Source organism: Lepidochelys kempii, chromosome 18, assembly GCF_965140285.1.
Source record: "Lepidochelys kempii isolate rLepKem1 chromosome 18, rLepKem1.hap1, whole genome shotgun sequence".
NCBI lineage: Eukaryota > Metazoa > Chordata > Testudines > Cheloniidae > Lepidochelys > Lepidochelys kempii.
The window spans coordinates 18,792,476-18,818,918 of record NC_136397.1 but is presented as its reverse complement, the minus strand read 5'-3'; the positions used below and the strand labels follow the sequence as shown (position 1 = coordinate 18,818,918).

At 44.6% G+C, this 26,443-nt stretch overlaps 1 protein-coding gene across 10 annotated transcripts in view; it reads left to right on the top strand.

Annotated features, from left to right (window-relative positions):
• Positions 1-18,252, top strand: part of CFAP74 (cilia and flagella associated protein 74) — a 117,695-nt gene extending 99,443 nt beyond the window's left edge. For 5 of the 10 annotated variants that reach the window (XM_073316515.1, XM_073316517.1, XM_073316513.1 and 2 more), the window contains 4 exons: positions 605-740; positions 1,618-1,745; positions 2,451-2,585; positions 4,007-7,510. In XM_073316515.1, the coding sequence (XP_073172616.1) occupies positions 605-740; positions 1,618-1,745; positions 2,451-2,585; positions 4,007-4,105 (498 nt within the window). In that variant the 3' untranslated portion in view covers positions 4,106-7,510. Of the gene's footprint in view, positions 1-586; positions 741-1,617; positions 1,746-2,450; positions 2,586-4,006; positions 7,511-10,585; positions 10,717-17,694 lie in introns of those variants that run through there. The other 5 variants (XR_012155532.2, XR_012155530.2, XR_012155531.1 and 2 more) reach the window with 5 other exon arrangements.
• The last annotated feature ends 8,191 nt before the right edge of the window (positions 18,253-26,443 follow it).

Below are 26,443 nucleotides of genomic sequence, written 5' to 3'. Positions count from 1 at the left end.
ATCAAGGGTGATATTCCAACCTCCTAGGAGACTAGCCAACAGTTAGCAAGGAGTGCCACCTAGTGGCTGCTACCAATACTGCAAGTAAAAAGGTTACTGCAAACATTTCAGGTGAGTTTGCATTCCCAGAGTTTCGGGTAGGGATAAAGCCAGAAATCTAATTGTGGTTGAGTTGAATTATGCATGGTTTCCACACCCAAAACCATGAAATCAGTGATGAGTGCCTGAAACCTGGCCCAGGTTCACAAATCTCGGACAGGTCATATTTTATACCAGATAAGTTTTGCCTGTCTGGGAGGTCTACGATGAATGCTTTGCCCTGTTATCACGGAGACACTCTGCCACAGAATAAAAGGCTGAGTAAAATACATGTCCCCTACCAAGTCAGCAGCTGATTGCAGAATGAAGATGACAAAGATCTCTTGCATCATGGAATATAATTGCATACATAAAGGAGAGACTAAGCTCAGTTGCCAGTGTGCCTGCAAACAACTGAGACAGATTATACAATCGTTTCTAGACAGCTATTACAGTTGTGTTGATATTACTATTACATCAAGACCTGGGCTGTAACCTGCATCTGCAGAATTCTTGTCCTACATAGGAAATAGCTCGTGTGATCTGGCTGAAGGGTGCTGCAAGAAACCATATGATGTTTGTGGAAGGAGGGGATCCCTTGGATGTGCCCGTGGAGTCTTTGGCTATAACATCACCCATGTCTGAAGAAGCAGCAAAAGGAGGTAACAACCTGCCTTTTCTATTTTTATTCTAATGTGGGAGAGTGCTATCAACATAGATTTATCTGTCTCCATTTGTGTTAAAAAAAAGTTCACAGGAGATCGCACCTCCAGCATGTGGGTACCAGAGTCAAATGCCAAAGGGCAGAATATTATGGATGGGGTTTGACTCAATATAAAAATGGCAGAAAAACTTGTTATCGGGAGAAGAATTTTCTCTAAATCTAATACAGTAGAATTTCTCATCCACATGAATGGCGGGCTTTACCTCATGTGGATTAGACAGTTTTTCAGTTTAGTATGTGAAAAAGGATAAACTAACAGTACAGCACAGAAATGTATTTTAGCTGCATTTCTGTAAATGGCAAGTGAAGGTTTAATTTAAAATGCTTATAAAATTCTCACATATATGCACACTCAGCATTGCTCTGATCAGAGACTAAGACCTAAGGAGTTGCTAATACAGAAACTAAATGGGAGGTTGAATGTAAGATATGGGTTTAAATTCAAAGGAGATATGTAAACTACACCCATTTAAAGATGCAAAGGAATATAAGTGAGTGTAACTTACAAGCTAAGGGGCCTGAATAGAAGGATGAAACAGAAAAAGCAAGGAATGTGTAAGACGACACAATTTAACAAGACCTTACCCTTCTTTAAATTCACTCTTCCTTCCAACCCGTTGGTATGTAAGTCAAAGTGTGGTAGGAACTGTTCAGACACTCTTGTTGGTGGACTTTCCTACTACCACTCTCTCTGCTGGTGCTTTCTGGCATAATTTACACCATCTTCGACCAACTGATCAATAAGTCATTTATGCCTGACTTGGGACCAACATTCATTGGCTGTTCCAAAGTTAACTTGATCCATGTCTGTTTAGAGCTGGAAGAACCAGCAAAGCCTCTCCTCCTGAGCCTGGAGTACATCCAAGCAGAGAGCTCTGGGACTCCGGCAGTGAGGGAGCTGAAAATCGGGGCTATACGGACAGCTCAGTTTGCATCGAAGAAGGTAAACAAAATGAAAAATGCACTCAGCTCAGAAATTGAGTCAGCACTTGCAAATGGCTACCAACTGCTCTCGAGAATCCGGAGCCAGCAGAGATCCCACGTTAAATGACTTTCTGGATCTCCATTAAGCCTGACACCATATTATAAAAGCACTAGTATTGTTTGAAAGGACGGACGTTTATTTTTCAAGGGGAGACGAGGAATCAGCAGGAGGGTATTAGAAGAAGATAATACAATTAGTTGAATACATTTCTCCCCTAATTCTTAAATCCATAATAAAAGTGTGACTATGGACCAAATTAGCAGCTTTCACATTAACAACAAAGTGTTATGGGCAACTGTTTATAAAAACAACCTTCTGAACTTACACTTAGCTGCAGCTTTCAGGGTTGGTTTGTTGACAATGAAACAGACTGTGGTCCCCGCAAATGAGACTTCAAGACAACAAGTTAGTTTAATTTCATGAAAAATCTCTACACACTCTCCTTTTAGCCAGAGTGTGCTTCATTACAACCAAGCACATTAAATTCACTGCTTGTTTTCATGTCTCAGGAGCAAAGGTACAAGAGGTTTGGCAGGTGGGAGGCAGAGTTCTACAGGTTAGGGTGAGGTAGCCTGTAAGCTAAGGTCTTTTGTACCCAGAAGCTGAGCTGGCTGTAACTAACAGCGTGTGTTCTACTTCACTAACTGCTTGTCGTTGCTGCAGAACGTAGAGTTCAGTTTGGATAACCTACCACTCCTGCAACAGAAGGGATTTACCATCGAGCCTGTTAAAGGAACAGTTGATCGTGGTCAAATCAAATGCATCAGTGTTTCTTGGATGCCACCTGCTGACTTTGATGTACGTTAACATTTCCAAAGCATATTGTTTATGGAAATTATTGTATACTAGAGGGAACAGAGCACAGTCTCACTAGCTTTCAGGATCAGCTCAGAAGCAAGTCTTCGAGTCATCATCAGTGCAGCTCACTTTAGATAGAAGTTATAACAATAGACCTGCTTCACTTAGTGTCTGATTTGCATGAAAACAGGATACAGGGTCTAGTGTTAGAGAATAGAAGCCAGGGACTGGCTGTGTCACCTTGGGAGCTTGCTACATAAATTCTGTGCCTCAATTGATCCATCTATGAGATGAGAATGAGGGGCATAATCACGCATACCTTATATGAGGCATTAAGATCTTTGCACTTACATAACACCTTTCAGCAAAAGTTTATTAGTATTAAATTAAATTAAAGTCACTCATGCTAGATTTCAACAAAGAAAAGATTTTCTGCTGCCCCAATCATATGAAATCACAGACAAATTTAAACGCATGTTGCTGCAGTACCCAGGCTGTGGTAGCCCTGGATTCCTGTCTCTTTCATGGAATCATAGAAATGCAGGGCTGGAAGGGATCTCAAGAGGCCATCTCACCCATTCCCCCCATGCTGAGGCAGGACCAAGTATACCTAGGCCATCACTGACAGGTGTTTGTCCAACCTATTCTTAAAATCCTTCAATGACGGGGACTCCACAGCCTCCCTAGAAACTTGTACTAGTGCTTAATTATCCTTAGAGTTAGCAATTTTTTTGGTAATATTCAATCTAAATCTCCCTTACTGCAAACAAAACCCGTTAATTCTTGTGGAGTTCACTACTTATTTGAGTTTGTTTTGTGACCCACCATAGGTACCAGGGTTTGCTTTGGTTCCTTCTACAGGGCCTTGGTATATGTTCAAGACACTGTCCCTACAAGCTGAGATTTTCCTCCATGCCTCATCCTCACGTGTTTCTTATTCGTTCTCTCAGTTTCCTCTCTCTGCAGGGATCCCTGTCGGGGTGGCAGGATGACTAGCATCTTCCAAAATTAGAAGGCTGCTGTCATTCTGTACAAAAGGAACTAGAGTTCATGGTATGAGGCCCTGATATTGACTCAGGGTTTCCTGGTGACCAGAGCTGGCTCTTACACAACTCATGGATAAAGGATCTCCATTTCTTTCCCAAACCCACAGTACAGCACAGTATGCCACACCCACACCCTGCTCGTTGTCATGGCTGTAACCTGATGATGCCATGCTCCCCACTAGGGAAGGAGTACCCTGTTGTTCCCAGCTTTCATTAGATTAGCGCAGTTATTAAGAGAGATTCTCTATAACCATAACTGGCACATCTGATAACTTCAAGATATTAAAATGCATAATTTACAAAATCTGATCAGACTTTTGGCTCTAGCTGCCAGATGAAGAGGACTGCTTATACTTACATATTCTTTGTTTGTAGCCAGATCACCCTTTGATGGTGGCAGCTGTACTGACCTTAAAAGGAGACATTAAAGAATCTTACAGAGTCCTCTTCATAGCCAGAGTTGTGTGCACATGAACTCCCATCAAATGAAGAATCCAAGCTAAACCTTGCGAAGAATCACTGAGGATTGCTCAGGCTGGTAACTCATTATTAGATCTCAGAATGTAAGGAGCTCGTGCAAGAGACTTCAGAGATCACTTTAGTTTGTACATGCAAAGATGTGATCACTGCAGAAACATTTCTGCTTTTGTAGAACTCTAAGAGTGATGGCTTTCTTCAAAGAACTTCTTTGTAGAGTATAAAATAAGACCCTGTGAACACAGAAAAGATGGCTGATAGTGTATTATCCTCGTTATGGGCCAAATCCTGAGAGATACCATGCACCTACAACTGCCCTGAACTCATGTCAGCTCAGACCCAGATTTTTAAAAGCACTGGGCTCAGTGTTGCAGTGCCTGACTGATTTAGGAGCCTGCACTCATTTTCAAAAGTAATTTAGGCACTTAAAAGTCTAAATCCCATCCATTGTTAATGCAGTTGTGGCTCCTAAGTACTTAAATCCCTTTGGGAAATGAGACTTAGGCATTACAACACTGAGTGTAGCAACCCCTAAATTCCTTTATAAAGCTGGGCCTCAGGGTCGGGGGGTTTTCCTGTCAGTGTGTGTAAGTTTGTCAACATTTTTCCAGCTGATCCTATTTTTTTGGTAATAGTTTTAATAAATATACAAAACAAGCAATAAACACACAAGACTTTTTCTTGTCTAAGACTGGAATTAAAACTTCCATATAAATCTCTCCCTCTGCTCCCAACCCAGTGGAAATCAGTTCCCACGGTACAGTTTGTAGAGAACAGCACAGAATTTAATCAGAAAGAGAGGGATCTCTGCCCCGTGCTGTTGACTGCATCACAGGATCTGGTTACTTGGATCCCTGTCTTATATTCACTCAAGTAATTTCATATTATACATTCATGTTCCCTAGGAGTTTTATAAGTGAAAGTGTTGATTTCTCTTCATTACCAAGGAGCTAAGCTGATCTGCATGTAGAAGGAAGCTCTGCTTCAATGGGGCTTGGCGCCAGCAACCACTGCAGAGAAAGCCAGGTTGACAGGGGAACCAAGGGGAGCATCAGGAAGCCAGGAGACACAGAACCTCTCTTCACAGGTGACCCTATATCTCCCACACATACTCCCCAAGACACCAGGGTGGGGCAGTATCTACTGCCCCTTTCTCTCAGGGCTTTTTGTCATTTGGCCCAAGTTTATTTCACATTAGCCGTTTTGCTGCTGGTTTTCTGCTGTACCTTCTGTATTAGAGACCATCCATTAACTTTTCATTGGACACAGTGGGGTAGGAAGTGCTATACCTGGTATGTTCAGCAGCACAAATGAGCATAAAGGAAATATACCCAGAACAGAAAGAGGAAGAAGAGACATGACTAGAAGTCTAACTACAGTCCTGCCCCTTTAAGACTCTTCCCATCCTGCAGTAAGGGAGTCTTATTTTCCTCTTTAAGTCAAGAACTCAGTGTTATGCAGTGGAACTCATGCTGCAGCCCAGGAGGTATTTTAAAGGGCTGGGATCATCTATAATAAACACCATCAGTGTATTTAGATGGATCACTTCCTCCTCCCACATGGCACAGCCTGTCCTCTTCTGCTGCCATTAGTGAGCATCAGATGGATCGTGTCAATAGCCCTGATTATGCAACACACAAAACATGGCATAAACACTTAGTCTGTGATTTGCTAGTTATAGAACTTCACCAGGTGGAGGTAGGCACCTGACAGTATCTTTAGGCCTCATTTAGATGAGCTGGCAACGTGATCCCTTCTAGCTCAGAAAGGAAGGAACAAGCCCAGATACAAGGATGTTGTTTATTATGTTCAGAAGTTAGAAATTAACTGGGACCTCCTATTTACATAATACACATGAAACATGCATGTGTTGCATCCAGACACCATACATCTATGTTGTTTGGAGGACAACGGGGCCATATTGACTCCATGACTTGGTTTCTGCCATTTAGCTGTCACTTAGTCCTGTTGTTTCCCATTACTTATTCATGTTGTCACAGTTAGAAAGAACAGCTTCCTTTTTATTGCTTCCCATCGTGACTTGCTTGTTTCCTGATTTTGGATTTCACTCCAAGTGGGGTGCAGAACCACAGCTGGTACAGAGAGACCTAATAATAGGAATATTTTCTAAAGAGGTTAATGAAGACGTCAAGTAACTTGTGAGGGGGGTAGGGTTCTGAAGTCTTACAGGGAGAGTAATTTCTAATATTTAAAATAGTAGTAAGTCTATTAGGGAACAGTTCATGCTTGGAGACCCCCCACTCCCTCTGCATCTAGGTTATGATAAGGGCATTTTTAGCAGGAAAGACCATCAAAATAATTAGCAGACTTATCTACACATCTCTTTCAACTATTTTGTGTATAGAGGGAGATAAAAATCTCTACCCTACTTCAGTCTCACCTCTGATTCACACAGACACGAGCTCCCCAATCCAAATTCCCACAGTTCTTATGCTGATATCTCGGTAGATGATTACTTGGCTAATCCTGGATTTAATCCTCAAAATTATTTTGCCAACATGACAGAGGATCAGGAAGTGAACAATCCAAGAAGTGGCATTTAACAAAAAAAAAACAAAACAAAAAAAAAAAAACACATAGCTTGTATACTAACTCTATCAAGAGACTGTCTCTGTAGCTTAAACTGGATCTGCAGAGTTTTCACAGAGATTAACCTACCATTTCAGGATTCCAAGACCTATTGCACAGTAAAGACACTGATTGTGTTGTGGAAACACAACTAGAGGGAACAGAGCAGATCTTAAAGACCCAAAACACAAATGTTCCCTGCAGTCACACTCCAGACATACACAGACACAGGAACATATTGACTGACTAGAGTGCAGACTGTTAATGTGAGAGAAGGAACCTCTCCCTTTCCAGGCTAGTGGTCCAGTCACGTCAGTGGCTGCATGTCCTCAGCGCCGATCAGTGGGATGTAACCCACACACCTCCTGGGTGTGGTGTTGTGTCCCATCTAGTGGCACGGTCATAACCATACAGCTAAGGATAGCCTAGAATTCCTCCTTACCTGTAAGGGGTTAAGAAGCTCAAATAACCTGGTTGGCACCTGACCAAGAGGACCAATGGGGAAAGAAGATACTTTCAAATCTGGGTGGGAGGTTTTGTTTTGGTGATTTCTCTTGGGAAGCAGAGAAGAATCAGGTCAGAAAACTCCTTCTGCTATAAACCATCCTAAAAGTCTCTCATATTAAAAAAATTGTAAGTAAAAGCCAGGCAAGTCATGTTAGATTATCTTTTGTTTTGCTTGTGAATTTTTCCTTTGCTGGAGGGAGGTTTATTCCTGTTTTTTGTAACTTTGAAACTAAGCCTAGAGGAAATTCTGTTGTGTTTTTGAATCTTTTGTTACCTTGTAAAGTTATTTTCCATCCTGATTTTACAGAGGTGATTTTTATCTCTTTTTTTTTTTAAATAAAATCCTTCTTTTAAAGAACCTGACTGACTGATTTCTCTATTGTCCTAAGACCTAAGGGTTTGGATCTGTGATCACTTTGTAATGAATTGGTTAGGATATTATTCTCAAGCCTCCCCAGGAAAGTGGGTGTAAGGGCTTGGGGGGATATTTTGGGGGAATAGGAACTCCAAGTGGTCCTTTCCCTGATTCTTTGTTAAATCACTTGGTGGTGGCAGCATACCCTCCAAGGGCAAAGAATTTTTGCCTTGGGGAAGTTTTAACCTAAGCTGCTATAAACAAGCTTAGGGGGTCTTTCATGCAGGTCCCCACATCTCTACCCTAGAATTCAGAGTGGGGAGGGAACCCTGACAGGCACCGAGACTACTTAGAGAGAGAATGAGTCTGCTTAACAGCCAGTTGGCTTTTAGCTCATGCTATAGAGGCTCATGCACTATGCTCCAGAGGTCCCCGGTTTGACCCCGCCCACTGACGACCCAGGGTCTATCGGCTCTGACTGGGGACCAGAGCCCCCCTTTGCTCGGTGCTGTACACACACAGGAAATAAAAAGACAGTTGCTTCCTCAGAGTTTACAAGCTATGCCACAGGATTTTCATCTACTAAGACATATTCTGTACTTAGGTATGTGTACATTGTAACCGTGCTGCTGGAGTGCCGTAGTGCAGACACTTCCTACAGCGACGGAAGGGGGGTTTCCATCTATGCAGTTAACCCACCTCCCCCAGAGGTGGTAGGTTAGGTTGATGGAAGAATTGGCTTAACTACATTGTTCAGGGATGTGGATTTTTCACACCCAAGCAATGTAGCTGAGTCAACGTAACTTTTTTAGCACAGACCAGGCCCAGAGCATGCAATTTATCACAGCCCTGAGTGATGTAGCTAGGTTGATCCAATTTTTAAGTCTATACCAGGTCTTAGTCTAGGCAACAGCACAGCATAGTGCAGTCTGGTCTTCACTTCAAACTTATACCAATGTAGCTCTGTTGGTCAGGGATGTGAAAACACCACACCCCTGGCTGATGTCGCTGCTGACAAAGCCCCCGGTGTAGACATAAATATGCCAACAGAACAGTGCTTCTGCTGACCTAGCTAGTGTTGTTGGGGAGGTGCTATTCCTATACCAGCAGGAAAACTCCTTCTGTCAGCACACACTGCGCTTACTTAGGGGGCTGTGCCGACACAGGCTCTGTAGTGTAGCCGTAGCCATAGCCTGAGCATTGATACTTCAGTAGTGACCCTGCGGTACTCAGTGCTTCTCTCGTGCCTTCAGCAGAGGATCCCGACATTTCACAAACACCAGCTGAGGTTATCCATGAATTTTGTACAAAGCCGTCAATCATAGGGAAAGTCAGATAATTATTATTTATCGGTGTTGGCCAGTCAGTGAGCTCACTCAGCTGGCAAAACATTCCAATCTCTCTGCCGAGGCCAGGAGGCTTTAATAGGCAGAGTCCTTCAGGGTGATAATGGCCCACCAAGGGAGGTGCAATAGTACAATACTGTAAAAAACTAAATTACACCGCAGCATTCTGCACAGCTGATTTACTGTCTGTTTATGCAAATGGCAGATAACTATATGTTACAATCTATGTAGGTTACACAGGACATATTGTAGTGCAATCCATATGCATTATTACCATGCATCTAGATTATATCAGTGGGGGCCTGATTCTGACCTCACTTAGGCTGGTGTAACTTAGCAGCACCCCTTGACTTCAAGTTACATCACCATAAGTGAAATCAGAATCAGGCCCTGTAGTACAGATTTGACAGGCCAGGGTGAAGGAGGATACTGTGAGCATCAGAATGACTGATAGAGTGTACAGAAATGGTTAGTGCTTGAGACATGAGGGTCTGATCCTGCTGGAGACTTCACTGGCAACTGAGGTTCTGTAGCACTTGGCACAACTGGGTACTAATAAAGTATTCTGCAGTGTTTATATTGCAGGCTGTTGCGGCGATGCAGAGTGAAATGGCTCAAAGAGCAATAGCCTACTTAACTCTAGCTGTGCAGGAACTGGAATCTCCATTTCACAGGAAATTTCCATGATTTCAGAATCTGGTTTTGTTCCAAATCACAACAAAACCAAAAAATTCCAAAATTTCCCACACACTTTTTTTTTTTTTTTTTAAAGAACATTCATTTTGGGTCAATCCATATGTTCCATTGTGAAGAAATTGAAACACTTCATTCAGATCTTGACCTTTTTCCTGTTATAATTATATAATAAATAACAATTTGAAATGAAGTGTTATTTTCAAATGTAAAAATGAAATCTTAATTTCAATTGTTTTTCCAAAGCAAAATTTCATTGAAATCCACACGCTCCTGTGAAACATTTTGATTTCAGTGAATCAACATTTTCCCAACAGAACTGTTCCACTGGAAAATTTTCAGCCAGCAGCGAGACTAACCTTCTGTTCAGATCAATGTTTCTCCCGTAGGAGACAATCTTGCTTTCTGCCCAGGCCACAAACTTTAAAGCTGGGAAGGTCAATTTAATGTCCGATACAACATCTGGGTGGGTGGATATATGAGAGCTGCATCTTCTGTAGCTCTGTGGACTATGAAGGCAGCACAAAAACAAGCTCAGCTGGTCTTTATTTGCCTCAAGGGACAATGGAAATGCTGCCTATAGCTTTACTAGAACAGGTGTGTGAGAAGAGCCATAAATCCTGGATTTGCTATAATTACTAGGTTTTATAGTCTGTCTACCCCAAAGGTGTTTCAGTGTCTGGAGTTTTACTATGACCAATTATGGACAGGGCCCTGCCCCTGGGCTTTTTCTTCCTAAGTAAAAGGGAAAAAAAGTGTCCACTCCTCAAAATTACTCACTTGAACAATCAAGCAGTCACTAAAATACTTCTCGCCCTGTCAACCATCTGTCCTGGCTATAATGTAGAGTTGGCCCTGGTCAATACTGAGAACGGCTTACGGCCACACCGTTTATAGATTATTGCATTTGCCAAAGAACAAACAATGAAGGTAGTAAGAGCAGAAATGGTAAACGCCTTTTACGTTTCTGACTTATCAATCCTACAGAACAAGAACTCCATGCAGATGCAAGTCAAACCTCCAACCTCTCCAGAGCTCAGACTCTAGTACAGCTGTGAAATAGTCTTGTGAATGAATTCTGGTTGCTGACATGCAAACAAGCACATCAGGACAGACAGGTAACAATGAGCCTGTTTCAACTTCTTTGGATACAGCACAAGTTATCAACCTTTAGCCTCAAACTTGGCAGTAGTTGGGGAAACAAACTTAAGATCCACCTTGTGACACCCTGGCATTCCAATATTCACCACTCATGTCATTAGGACATGTTTTGTACAAAGGATGCCTTGTGAGGTATCATTGTAAAAGTCTTGATCTGCTAGACATTAATATCTCACTGGATTGTAGGTGCTACTGTCGTCTTTGAAGTTTAGCTATGTACGTCTTACTGAAACGTGGTGAGGTTGAAGAACACCCCCAAGGATCCTTTCAGGTACAACAGTAAAAAGGTCAAACAATACGAATGGCTCATGGAGGAAATGCACACAAGCACCAGGATTACCCAGGAACTGTGTACAATAGAAACCTCTCAGAGATCGCACTGCACAATGGGAACTGTTTGACCCAGGTCGCAGCAAAAGACCTTTCAGGCATGTGGGGAGAAGATATAAAAGGTGGAAAAGGACAGCATGGGGGACCTCACTCTCCCTACAACATGTTTCAGAGTAACAGCCGTGTTAGTCTGTATTCGCAAAAAGAAAAGGAGTACTTGTGGCACCTTAGAGACTAACCAATTTATTTGAGCATGAGCTTTCGTGAGCTACAGCTCACTTCATCGGATGCATACCGTGGAAACTGCAGCAGACTTTATATAAGTATAATGGCTAAGTCATTATGCAAGGTAGCCTGTTTCCTCTTGTTTTTTCCTACCCCCCCCCCCAGATGTTCTGGTTTAACTTGGATTTAAACTTGGAGAGTGGTCAGTTTGGATGAGCTATTACCAGCAGGAGAGTGAGTTTGTGTGTGTATGGGGGTGGGGGGGATGTGAGAAAACCTGGATTTGTGCACGAAATAGCCCAACTTGATTATCATGCACATTGTAGGGAGAGTGGTCACTTTGGATGGGCTATCACCAGCAGGAGAGTGAATTTGTGTGGGGGGGTGGAGGGTGAGAAAACCTGAATTTGTGCTGGAAATGGCCCAACTTGATGATCACTTTAGATAAGCTATTACCAGCAGGACAGTGGGGTGGGAGGAGGTATTGTTTCATATTCTCTGTGTGTATATAAAGTCTGCTGCAGTTTCCACAGTATGCATCCGATGAAGTGAGCTGTAGCTCACGAAAGCTCATGCTCAAATAAATTGGTTAGTCTCTAAGGTGCCACAAGTACTCCTTTTCTCCCTACAACAACACACCTGGAAACACCTGAGGAACAAAGAACAGGGATAAGTGATGGTCCCATGCTAACGGATTTCTAGGCCATGTATGAAAACCTGGGAAAGCCAAGCTGCAAAGCCAAGGCAGCTTGTGCCTTAAGAATCTGCCAGCCTGTTTATCAGTCAGGGTGAGAATTTGCCAATTCATCTCCTACCTGTCTAGTGTGTTAAGATCAGTTTGCAGTTTTTATTTATTTACTAGGTAATCATTTATAATCCCTTAAAATCCAACTTTTTTAGTTAATAAACTTGTTTTTGTTTTGTTTAAAACCAGGTGTGTGGACATCATAACTGGGGGGCAAAAAGCTGTTGCATATTTTCCTCCACATTGAGGTAGGGGGTGAATTTCATGAGCTTATGCTGTACAGTTCTCTGTGCAGCGCAAGACGGTATAATTTTGGGTTTACACTCCAGAGTGGGGTGCGTGCCTTAGGAACTGGGAGGTGCCTTAGCTGAGCCTTCCCATGCAGAGCTGATCTCAGCATCTGTGCGTAGCTGCAGCTGGGTGTGTCCCTACCTGTGTGTGTCTGGAGGGGGCTTGAGGGTCTGTCACAGCACTACAGTGTAAAAGGAGCCCAGGCTGGTGAGTCAGGCTGGTTCAGTGGCAGCCCAGGGGGAACCCGTCACACACCCATTTCTAATGAGCTTGTATGCTCCCTCTGCAAGGAAACAAATCCAAGATTCAAGGATTTTCTTCCTCTGCATAGTCAGCAGCATGCTGCTAACGTGGGACTCTCATAAAAATGCTCTCCGTTAGTCTGTGACGTCTCCATGTACCAGAGAGCTGCACATGACGGCAGAGAAGCAAAGATCTGGGGAAATATAGTAGCCAGCATTAAAAGGCGCTCTGAGCGCACCCAGCTGATGAACATACTTCTGTTCAAGTACATCTATCTGGAAATGGGTGGTTCTTGAAAAATACTACATTATCACTAGAACTCAGAGTACCTGACTTGCATGGTTGAAATGGGGATTTGGCCAGTAGCAGGGGCAGATGAACTCATGATATCTTCCATTGTTTTGAAATTACATGACATTTAAGGTCCGATCTAACACTAGCTGACATCAATTAAAAAGACCTTTTACATCAGTGGACACTGGATTAGCTCCTTAATGCAAAATGGTACATTGTCATTTAGGATTTTGAAGTCTGTTCACCAATTGGATCCTGCTTCCTTCTCTGGCTATACTCAGACAGCGCTTCAGCATGGACTCTATATGTCCACAGGCCTCAAATATATAGGCTGACCACTTTAAAAACAGCACACTGAAGGAGACGTGCCATGGGTGTGATTCAATAGGGTACTTGCTATGTCCCTATTCCAAAGGCAAATATTTCCTCTTCAGAAGAATTTTTATGAGCCTTCGGGATAAGCTTTTTCGAGCAGAAGGGATTTATTAGGATCCAGGCGTGGAGGGTGAGGTAGAGATGACTCCATCAAAGGCAAGGAACCTGCCCCAACCTTCCTTTCAGTTTGGCGGTAGAATTTTAACCAGCGTCCTCTATTCAGCATATCACCGGTACAATATTTCCTAAAACTAAATCTCAGCTGTAACTAAACATTAGCTCAACAAACTATAGCAAACACAGAGAATCAGACAAGCAATAAGAGGTGAGCTGTGACCCAGCGATTTGGACTTTATGTGCTTGGGAAAAGGCTCATCTCACAAGTACATTAATTCAGCTGTCCACAAAACAAGCATGATTAACATGAGTGGAGAGAAGTTTTGGTTAGACATATATTGCCAAATTCTCTGCTGGGGTAAATCAGTGAAACTCCACTGAAGCCAATGGACCAGCACCCATTGACACTGCAACAGAATTTGGCCCTCTGAGTGGCTAGCTGTTTCCATCTGAAATGGGCTGAGATAAAGAGATGATGATGATGGGCAAAGGTCAAAGATATTAAAATTGGGGGAGAGACACTTGTTTGAACAGACAAGTGATCAAGGATGCTGCAGAGCTGATGCTGGGGCCTTATCTGGACTTTCAGCGAAATGGGATGTAAAACTGCATTTCCTGATAGCTTACCAGTTGCTAACAGAAATGATGAGCAGACATGGATGGGGGGGGGGAGAATATTATTAAAAGATGGACAGCTATCCAGGGTGTTTAAGATTTTGTTAACATAGGCGCTAACTTCCTCAGTTTCCAGGGGGTCCTCAACCCCAGACCCGGCTCCCATTCCCACTCTTCCCCCAAGTCCCCAAACCCCGCTCTGCCTCTTCCCACCCTGTTCCGCCCCCTCCCCTGCCTCTTCCTGCCCCCGCTCCTCCTTCATGCTGCTGAACAGCTGATCTGCGGCAGGTGGGAGGCACTGGGAGGGAGGGGTAGGATTTGATTTACAGGGCTGCCAGCCAGGGGGGCTGAGCACCCACTATTTTCCCCTCTGTGTGCTCCATCCCTGGAGCACCCACAGAGTCAGCGCCGATGTTTGGCGGTAATGTATTCAAGCACCCATGATAGGGTTAACTTTTATGAGGCAATGGTATCAACACAGCTAGCAGCAGTGTCACATTACAAAGGAGCGATGAGCTAATGAAAGTTTGTTCTGATGATATAGGGCCAGATCTTCAGCTGTTGCAAGCAGAGCTCCATGAAGGAAATAAAGCGTACATTTTTGACAGCAAGGGTAATTAATCACTGGAACAATTTACCAAGGGTCATGTGCATTCGCCATCACTGATAATTTTTAAATCAAGATTGGATGTTTTTCTAAAAGATCTGCACTTGGAATTATTTTGGGGAAGGTCTCTGGCCGGTGCGATGCAGAAGGTCACGCTAAGATGATCACAGTGGTCCCTTCTGGTCTTTAATCTGTGAATGGTCAGTTGATTTACGCCAACGGAGAGTCTAGCCCATAAATGTTTGTAGCACGAAATTATCCCTGTACATAGGTAGTTTCTCTGAAATCAGACAAGATGGAAATCCTCCCCCTCCCGTCGTGCACCTGCAGTTTCGGCTGAGATTTGTGAGGTTACACAGTGCTGCACAAGACCCAACCCCACAGCCCAAAGCATTTATTTTACAATTTGTTTATTTTTCTAGTTTGCTTCCAGACACTAGCATTCTCCCTTCGAATATCAAAACAGGGAGAGAGAAAATGGTAAAGGGGAATGGCTGCATCTCACCTTCAATGAAGCAAAGAGTCTGGCTGTTTACATGGCAAACTACTTGGCTGCTGATTTAGAATACAGAGGTGCAGTGCCGGGTTTACAATGGCATCAGTGGCTCCATGGAGCCGGGCCCATGCTCAGAAGGGGCCCTGGCCTGCTCTGCTTGCACTGTGCCCCGATACCCCGCCAGCCCCCCAACCCCACCCACCACTTGCTCCTCTTGGCCTGCCCACCAGCCGGCCAAGGGCTCCTCTCCACCCCCTGCCCCCATCAGCCGGCCTCTTGCCAGCAAGTTAAAGTAGTATGGATTGGATGGATAGACTATAAGGTGGATAGAAAGCTGGCTAGATCGTCAGGCTCAACGGGTAGTGATCAACAGCTCAATGTCTAGTTGGCAGCCAGTATCAAGCGGAGTCCCCCGGGGGTCGATCCTGGGCAGTGTTCCCGCTAATTTTTCCCACCCATGTGCAGAATTAATTTTGTTACGTGCACCAATATGGAGGTGATATGAGAGGGTTGGGGTGCAGGGGTGAGAGAGCTCCGGCTGGGGGTGCAGGCTCTGGGGTGAGGCTGGGGATGAGGGATTTGGAGTGCGAGAGGTGGTTCTGGGGGGCTACGGTGAGGATAGAGGACTCCCCCAGCTCTCTCTCCCCCCGCAGCAACACCTGGTCTGTGAGAGAGAGGCGATTCTCCCCGCCGCGGCCGCTCAGGAGTTGGGGCTGCAGGATAGGCCCCTCTTCCTGGCCCCAGCAGGTCCGGGCTAGGGCTGGGTTCAGGCCAGGGGAGGGGCACTCTAGCTGCGCTTGGTTCCGGGCCGCGCCGCCCTGGCTGTGTCTGGGGCCGGGCTGGGCCACTCCAGCCGCGCCGAGGTCCACACTGCCCTGGCCGCAGCTAGGGCTGGGCAGGGCCACACTGCTTCGGTTGCCCCTGGGTCCGTGCCCCTGCAAGCCACTCCTGGGTCTGAGCTGGGCCAGGCCCAGTGGGCTGCTGTGTCTGTGCTTGGGGCTGGGCTGGGCCGGGCCACTCCTGGGTCTGCGCCGCCCCAAAAGGATGTGGACAAATTGGAGGGAGTCCAGTGGAGGGCAATGAAAATGACCAGGGGGCTGGAGCACATGACTTACAAGGAGAGGCTGAGGGAACTGGGCTTGTTGAGTCTCCATAAGACAAGAGTGAGGGGGGGATTTGATAGCAGCCTTCAACTACTTGAAGGGGGGTTTCAAAGAGGATGGATCTATGCTGTTCTCAGTGGTGGCAGATGGCAGAACAAGGAGCAATGGTCTCAAGTTGCAGTGGGGGTGGTCTAGGTTGAATATTAGGAAAAACTATTTCACTAGGAGGGTGGTGAAACACTGGAATGGGTTACCTAGGGAGGTGGTGGAATCTCCATCCTTAGAGGTTTTTAAGGCCCGTCTTGACAAAGCCCTGGCTGGGATGATTTGGTTGGGGTTGGTCCCACTTTGAGCAGGGGGTTGGACTAGATGATCTCCTGAGGTCTCTTCCAACTCTAATCTATGATCCTAGGATTCTCTCTGCCCCCTGGCCGGACCGCAGGGCACCTCCGGCTCCCGACAGTCTCTGCTTCCCACCACCTGTGTGGCCCCACCTGTCTCCCTGGAGCTGAGCCACCTGGGACTAGTACAGAAGCCTGGCCAGTCTCAGCCAGTTGATGGGGGGCAGTGTGGGGGGGCTTGGCTGGGCCCCTCCAGGCAAGTGGGTCCTGAGGGAGGCTGGCTGGGGCAGGCCCTGGCGTGGCTGATCATGCCACTCCCAGGGGGCTGGATTGATTCTCCACCCCGGGACCAGCCCTGGCTGCACTGGCAGCTCAGCCCGGCAGACACAGTCGCCTCCCAGCAGGGCCGATGAGTGGGGCCAGGAGGCAGGGCTTGACGGAGTGGGTCTCTGGGGGACCTGCAGTGGTGCTGAGCTGTGAGGGGGTGGGGAAGATGTGTGTGTTGGAGCAGTAGGGAGTAGGGGTTGTGTGGGGGGTGCTGGGCAGTTGTGGTGGGGCTGTAGGGAGGGGGGCACTGGACAGGGGTCGTGGTGTGCAGGGTGCTGTGTATTTGTGGCAGGGTCGGTGGGGGGGCGGCGTTGGGCATAGTGGGTCCAGGAGGACTCTGGCCATAGGGAATCGGGGGTGGGGGTGTTCCGGTGTTGGGCGGGGGGGTGGGATGTGTGGTGTGGCATGGCATGGCTAGCCCCACGAAAGGAAGGGGCATGCTGACAGCACAGGGCCGGGCGGGCCAGTGTGAATCTGGCAACTACCATTTTGTATATAGTGCCCTTGCACTGGGCTGGACAGAGAGGGGCCACCCCTGCCATGCCATACCCCTGGCCCCCCCGCACTATGCTCCATTGCCCCATGGGGGCCCACAAATACGTTTGGCGCCGAGCGCACAAAAGGTTAATCTGGCCCTGCAGAGGTGGAAACGAGGGGGTTTGCAAATATCAACCACTCCGAGTGTAGGAGAAGGCGGCAAAGGAACAACACAGAAAAACATTAAACTCTCACCCTTGCACTAAGAGCCTACATAACATTAATGAACCAGAGTTACAAGGATTTAAAGGGTGTTGCATTCATCTATGTCTATTCTCTTTAATAACAGATCAAATGACTGAGGACTTAGCAGACCAACATGACAAGGAGCCACTGCAAGGGGAGGGCTGGCTGTTCTAAGGAGAGGGCACAACCTGTGCAGAGAGAGATACTCAATGTTTTCGCTGATGCAACAGAGACAGTTTGGATTGCAGTTAAGGACAACGAAGGTGCATGTTTATACAATTCTCCTGTAGTCCTTGAAGCAGTTAAAGAAAGCAGATTAAAAACGATGCATCAAAGGAAAAGCAGTCAGAAATGTGATTGCACGAGTGATGGCTACTTACTGACTGAGGTGTTTGCAAAAAGCAAGGATGGGCACAAGCTGTTAGAAAGGCGGCAAATTGATTTCCTAGGCAATAAACTCAGGTTCTTTTGGATTTAATCCTTGGACGTGAGAAGTGATGGCTGATAAGAAAAAAGGAATACTCTGTCTACTCTGACCTCTTGTAACCATATAAAATATTATTAAAAATACATACAAGGCTACATACCAGAAGGCAACACACCCAGTTTAGGAATCTTCCTTCGGGAAGAAGCCCAAATACCTTCAATTTTGACTCCGGTGGGCAAGTGTCCATTGGACTAAAGGAAATTATTGCAAGAATATTTAGGAAGGCTGCAAATATGTGAAAAGGTGGTGGAGGCCACATGCTTGGAACGGGATAAGACATAGAATAAGAGCAAGAAACAGAAAGAACATGGCATGTTTAAGGACTGGGAGCTAGAAAAACAGCAGCACTTTAGGGTAATTACAGGAGCAAAAGGGAAATATTGAATATTGAATTGCAGGAATCAAAACACTGTAGACTCACAGGTGTGACAAAGTAAAAGATAAAATGCCCTCTACAGATGAGCCAGAGACAAGAGGATAAGAAATCAGCAAAGGGATAGAGGGCAAAATATTAGACTCACGAAAGAGATTGGAGAATAGAAGAAAAAAAAAAAGTCTAATTTTTCTAGCATGGGAGAACAGAAAGAAAGGAAGAATAATGGATATTTCCGAGAGATCTTTCATTAATAACTATTGCTGCTTGGAAAATGGGTCTTTCCCCCTTGTGAAAATTTTCATCAAAACATTTTACTTAGTTGACAAAAAAATGAAAACCTGAAAGCAAAATTTTCCATCTTTGGTAAACAAACATATTTGACCAAAACATGAGAAAATTTCAGTTGAAAATTTTTAGTTTTCCAACAACAAAATTTCTGAGACAAGCAGACACTTTGCATTCAAGTTTTCATTTAATTTAAAAGCCAATTTTCTGTATTTAAAAAAGGTTCAGAATGAAAATTTTCAACCAACTTCATTATTAATATAAAAAAAGAAAGAATTTCCCTCAACTGATCTAACCTATTTTACTGTTAAGTGCAAAGTGCACAAAGGGTAAATCAGTGTTTGAACCAATAAACAATGCTGTGTGTGGTCTTTTCAAGAGCTGGTCAAAAGTCATCCGACAGAACAGTTTTCCTTCAGAAAATGCTGTTTTGATAAAATTGAAATGTTTCAAACAAACATTGATTTCACTGAAAATTGACCTGAGTCGTGTTTCATTCAATAAGGTCATTTTGACTAATTTATATTATATAAAAGTCTAAATGAAGTGCTTCAACCTTCTAAAAATACAGTGCTTTAAGAAGATCATTTTGATATTCCCAAAATGAAATTTCTAAAAAGTTTCATTTTGCAGGAAATAGTGACTTTTTCCCCCAGTTAAGTATGTATGAATGGAAATGCTGGAATTTCCCACAGAACAGAAATTATTAATTTCAATCCCTCTGTTCTTTTCCATTCACTGTGATAAAGTTTTTAATGATGGGGGAGGGGGAATCCTTCATTCTAGCCTCAGAGATCCAGAACACTAAAAATCTAGAGATAAACAGTGCAGCCACAAGTGTGAAATTAACATAATGGACTGAGACCATAGTTAAAGTTATAGCGACCATTTCTTGCTACGTCAGAATAAACCCCCTGATATTTACAGCATAGGACAAAGGAGCAAGACTATGGGGAAAGACAATTTTCATCTGTACAAATAAGTTACAAAACCAAGTCAATCAACTGGACATTTTTAAAGTCAATTTACCTGTGAAAAAGGAATTTCTGACATATGCACAGTTTAGTGGTATTTTAAACAACCCAGGACCTATCTGACATGAAGGCTAGAGGGGGTGTTTATATAGAGTCATTAACTCTGTTATCTCAAGATCACAACGGAAAAAGCCCAAGAGGACAGGCCTGTGGAATGAGGGGTTATCATTATAACAGGCTGTTTGTTGTGTTGAGATCCTGACAGCATTTTTTGCTATATTCAGAAAATGGCTTCTCAGCAGTATGTTTCCCAAATAACCACTAACATGGAGTTACCTACATGCTCAGTGTAATCTGCTTGCATGAGGTTCATTATATACAAAAAGTATGTTATAGACACAGCAGGATATTAGATTTGTTCAGTTCCAAGATGACTGCCAGCCAGCTGCTACACATCGTGTTTTTCTTGTGCATCATTCAAGAATTCTTACTTAAAGGACCAGAGCACAGATAAGCCAGGCTGGCTTGTTAAAACTGTGCACACCACATCTCTGAATGCAGGGGAAGGGAAAACAAAAAATGCAATACTCCAGTCTAGTTGCCCGATTTCCATTATGGGATGCATCAACTTCTGTTTACCGATTTCTAGATAGAAAATAGTCTGATCTGGCCAGGCCTTTATGAGCACGCCATTTGCATCATGTTGTAAGACTCCTACCATTTTGTGATATAGACCAGACTCATTACCTTCAGAACTTCTGTTTGTCATTTTAAAGCGCTGAATAAAATCTTGAATGAAAAGAACAGAAGAAAGAATAAAATGTGTTTACAGCTGATACCACCCTATTTTGCTTACTTTAATTCATTCGAGTCTAAATAAAGGTCACCATTTGCTGATGGTGAAATACTGAATGTGTCTTGCAAGCAGAGTTCTTGGAGTGTCGAAAAAGGAAGGTAGCCAGGGCAATGTGTAGATTCACCAGAAGGAAAGGCATATTAGAAAGAGATTCACACACACTCTGGTCTGAAGGCCATTAACTCCTGCCGCTACAGACTCGTGTGCATTTTTGCACTGATGTAGCCCTGTTGGTTCAAACACCTATTATAGATGTGCTGCACCAGTGAAAAAAGTGACTTGTACCAGCCCACATTTTCCCAGTTTGCACATCAGTATAGCTACGCTGGTGCAAACCCCTCCTCCATCATAGAAAAGTCTCAACTCATTGTGTGGCCTTGAGCAAGTTATTTAACAGCACTACCTCTCAGTTCCCGCCCCACCCCCCTATAAAATAGGGAGGATACTGACTAACCTGCCAGCCAGGCATGTTGCAAAAGTTGGTGATTATTTGGGGAGCACAGTAAAGTGTTATCATCGCTTGTAGATACATCACTGGAAGCTGAATGATGCCATGGAAAGAGAAGTTCTGCTCCTGGCATCAGTAGAGATAGAGTTTAACTAGGGGGGGTCCACGTATTTAGTTAGCCAGGAGACAAAACACCTGTTTACTCGTTGGCCGGGGTGGGTGTGGGAGAGTGCCCCGTTTGGAGACAGATGTACTACACTTGCCATTCTAGGCACATGTAGTGTCCTTCTGCCTGCCAGAAAGAACAGCTCTGTTTGTCTAAAACCCCTGCTTGTAATTCTTGAAGGCAGAGAAAATCCCAGGAGTCAAAGGTGCAGGGCACACATAATCCGGATGTTTTAAGCATTGCCTTTTCACATCCATACACAAATTATTAACCCTGACAGAAGTTAGGACTTGGGGCCTGGACCCACCTGCGTCATAAGATGATTTATACTTTGGTCTATCAACACGCAAATAGGAATGGGGACACGTCAAATCAGCTGTTATTTCTTCACAGCCATCTCTATCTGCGTACCACTGCTCATGCCCACAAACACCAGAGGTCTGGGGAACGTGCATGTTTGACAGTCTTCAGTTGAGTAAAGCGATGGAAAAAGCCTGAGTGTGCCCTTTCTTCCTTGGAATGCTGTTTGTCAGAAAGAGAGAGAGCACTGCTGACCACCCGCCCTTTTTCCTACACACGTGCGGGCACACACATTCTGTAGGACTAAGCCTCAGTCACTGGAAGTTTGAGGGTATGCTTGTGTGTTTTAAGCCTTCTCCTTGCCCTTGATTGATTTATTGCTCCCAGAGGCCTGAATAGCAAATAAAGAACAGCAGCAGTTTAAATTGTATTTTAATGTTATTAGGGTGGTGAAAGGCTGACCAAGATAAAATGCAGCCATTGACGGGGGTGTCAGAAAGGAGTGTCAGATTCTGAGAATGGGCCCTTTCTCCCCACCGCGGGCTGAAGGCACTTTCAAATCATGACTGTTGCTGCAAGTAAATGAGTCAGCAAGTCACTGCCATGCACAGTAAGCCAGTGAATTGGTTTCACTCATTTTGCAAAGGAAGGTAATCCTTGACATAACTAAGTTTAATTTAAAAAGAAACACATGAATGCTCCATTGCCCCCTAACTCTGAGATTGTGAATAATGCCACTTGATTTCAAAAAGAGAGAGTTGCCGATTAGCTGTTTCCAGCAATGATTCATTAAATGGGAGTAAATCTGGAGTAATCCCTTGGAAACAATGAGATCCGTGACCCCAGCATCACTTGCTTTCAGTGACCCCAGCCCATTGCTTTCAGTGGGTTTACTAGGAGCACACACCACTGTAACTGAGAGAAAAGCATGGCTCCTCACTGCACTAAGAGTTGTCACTTTACTGTTTATTGCTAGTTTCTAGCAGGAATATTAAACCAACAAGAAGGAAGTCTGGTCTGATGACCTGGATCAGGAGAGGGAAATGCAGCTCAGTATCAGACCTCTGGCAAAAGGAGCTGAAATTCAACTTTCTTATCATGTTTCAGAGTAACAGCCATGTTAGTCTGTATTCGCAAAAAGAAAAGGAGGACTTGTGGCACCTTAGAGACTAACCAATTTATTTGAGCATAAGCTTTCGTGAGCTACAGCTCACTTCGGATGCATGATTTTTCTTTAATAAAGCTTAAAACTCACCCTAATGTTGGACATGTCCAATCTTCATCAGACTTTCAAAGAAGGATCTGGGGCAAAAATTGGGGATTGGTCCTGCTTCAAGCAGGGGGTTGGACTAGATGACCTCCTGAGGTCCCTTCCAACCCTAACCTTCTATGATTCTTTGATCTGTTTGGTATCACTTTGATCTGATTTTCTGGGCTGCATCTGATCATGTTTACACCACTGACCTCAAAGTTTGGTGTGGAGGGTCATGGGCAATGTTCCCTCTAATTTTTGACAGTCCATGTGAGCAAAAAATGTCTTCTGTGCAAATTTTTGACAGGTCATGTGCGCAAAAAATTTCTGTGCAAATTGTGCTTCTGTGCAAATTTTTATGCGCACAGTGTTTCACCGTGTGCGTGGGATTTAGGATCTGTGTGCACACGCACAGCTTAGAGGAAACAGTGGTCATGGGAGTTCCTCTTCAGCTACAGTAAAAATCTTGGTTGGCAATGGTCTCTCACCATAGCAGCGTATAGATTCAATAGCACCCGAGCCCTCACTACGACGCTGTCTAGCTTCATCGTCATTACAAAACAACAGTACATTATTCTTGCCTTCCTCCTGTAAGCAACCACATTGGGCCTCATTTCTACACAGCATTTAAGTTCACATTTAACTTTAAGATCATCCTTATTCAGCAAAAACACTTACGTACTAGACAGAAAAGGGATAGACTTCCGGACATGCTCTGCTGAATGAGGGCATTAATCTCTATAGCTCACAGGGAAAAGTTCAAGGAGACGGCACCATGCCTGAGTGCATGGAGGCAGGGGACGTTTCATTCCTTTATCTATAGCAGGGCAAAGTTGCTCAAACCTCAGCACAGGGCAGGAAAGGCACCTCCTCCCTCCTTGGGCCACTCCTGACAGGACTCTTTTTCCATGTAGGGGTAGAAGGAGGGCTTGTCTGATGGGAATTTATGAGGGGAAAGAAAGTGCTGCAGAGTATTCACAGCATGTGGGCAATAGTAAAAAGCTTCCTCCTTTCTTTCCTTCAGGGCTATTTTCTCTCAGGGCAACTCACGCCCAGCCACCCGAGAGTCATGTATTAACCTTTTGGAACTAGGAGAGACTTTACTGTCCTGTTTCAGAGTAACAGCCGTGTTAGTCTGTATTCGCAAAAAGAAAAGGAGGACTTGTGGCACCTTAGAGACTAACCAATTTATTTGAGCATGAGCTTTCGTGAGCTACAGCTCACTTCATCGGATGCATACCGTGGAAACTGCATGAGCTTTTGTGAGCTACAGCTCACTTCATCGGATGCATACCGTGGAAACTGCAGAAGACGTCTTCTGCAGTTTCCACGGTATGCATCCGATGAAGTGAGCTGTAGCTCACGAAAGCTCATGCTCAAATAAATTGGTTAGTCTCGAAGGTGCCACAAGTACTCCTTTTCTTTTTACTGTCCTGGAATCCTCTCTGCCTTCAAAATAGTTAATTCCTTCCTCGTCGCCACCAGACTTCCTTCCCACACTCTCCATCCATCCAATCCCGCCCAGGGCAAGCTGGGAACTGGAATCAAGGTGTGGCAAGAAACAAAAGGAAATGTGGCACCTGTAGAACACGCCAAGGAGTCGAGGGGAAGATGGTGTCAGGTGTGGGCCAGGATACACTGAGAAGGGAGGGACAGAATCAGGCCCCAGCAGCGGTACTAGATCGGGATGTCCTGAAGGCAGAAACCAGGTATTTGGGTTGTTATTACTACTTCAAGGCAGGGGGTGCAACAGCAACCCTAGTTCCAGCACCTATGGCCCCAGAGCTTTCCACAGGCACTAGAATATTTACATTAGGGAAAAGGTTTCATTATTAATAATGCCTGTTTATTACAGCAGTGCCGAGGCCCCAATGTGCTAGGCATTGTACAGACACAGCAGCAGACAATCCTGGCCCAACAGAGCTTAGGATCCTAATAGACAAGACAAAGGGGAAAGAGAACATACAAGCCATGTGCCCAGAGGGGAACCTGCCTCATTCACAGCACAGAGATTCAGGAACCCTACTGGGAATCCCTATAGAACAGCATGCCCTGCTCTGTTTAAAACCATGGGTCCAAATTCATCCCTGCTGTAACTCCAGTGAGGTCCATGGGGTTTGTCACCAGGGATGAATTTGGCCAGCAACATCTTTTGTTTGCCAGCTCCTCCCTCCACTGCTACTGTAACTGAGACCTTTGGAGTGGGATGGGAAGGAGGAGAATGCACATCCTGACAGCCAAGCTTCATGGCACCCTAGGTTGTAAATGAGTCACGTCACCTGGAGGCCAAAGTCCTACCCGTCTCTTGGGAGCTGATCCTGCCCCTGCTGAACTCAGTGGGGAAGCTCCCACTGGCTTCAACAGGAACTGGAACTGTGTTTTAAGGATTGTTCCTGTGATTTGTAAGTCAGCTGTAGGATCCATACCTCTGTCTGCAGATCTGTCCACCCATCTTGCGAGGTCGCATTGAGCAGTCAAATAGTGCAGCTAAAATCAAAATGTGAAAAGCTTAGGAATCAAGTCTTTGGGCTGTATGTTTATGGAGATGCACGAGAAGTCAAGTAACAAATACACCCGGAGAGGAGACACTCAGGGACTGATTCACACTAGAGCAAAGCAGAAGCAGCTCCACTGAGATCAGTGGAGTTAGTTACATTGGTGTAGGTAACATCAGAACCCAGGGTGACATCCTGGCCCTACTGAAGCCAATGGGAGTTTTGACTTTGACTTTGTTGATGCCAGGATTTCACCAAAGGTTTTCAAACATGTCAGCTCTCCTCAAAGCTTAAAATTAAGACCTTTTCCTCTCCCTGGCCTCTCACTTGCTTTAGGTATCTATCTAATACGATAGATAGATAGATCGATCTCTTTTATTTATATTAGATTATTATTCATTAGACCATGCTAATGATCATTGCTGTGGAAAGCATAATGTTCATGTCAAAGGGTTAATGCAATTCTATATTATATAAACAGATCACTTGTTTTCTACAGAGTCAGAAGCAGGCTATGCAATGGGACACGCCTAGTGAATCCTGGTACAATGAAACATCTTTTATACAGCACTCATCCCCCTGCTATCCATGTGCCTAGAGATGTACAGTGAGATGGAACAGAAGATGTGGACTGTTCAATGCACTGCAATGTGCAGACCATAGTTCTGGTCACAGAACTCATTCTGGGGGTTGAAAATCACTCAATCTTAATAGGAGATTCACTGTAACGAACTCAGATGTGCGTTTTTACAACAAAAGAGAATAAGCCAGATTCTTCTGTTGTACTGGCCTATATCCAGAGCAAGTACCACCTGAAAGCAGTATTTGACCCACTTGTCCTTCACCCCAAGGAAGCCTTCAGGACACACATTCTAGCAGCCACCCCCTGTATTCCTAGACAGCTGTTAGTGTACTTCTCAGATGCGGGGAGCTTCAGAAATGGTAACTCCTTCCAACTCTAACCCTCCCTTTGCAAGCAGTGCTCCAAGCATGCAGGACATGAATGACAGAACAAGAGAATTAACTTGCATATCTCCATGTGCCACTAATTAGGTTGGGTTTGGTTTTATTTATAGCTGCATCATTCAGGGAGTTAAGTAGCAAATGTACACACATAGCTTCAGCTGGGCAGGTAAAGAGCAAGAGAAACATGGTTTGCCCGGAGGCGAAGGCTGGTTCTGTTTGGCTTCTTGCCATTCGCTCTCATGAATAT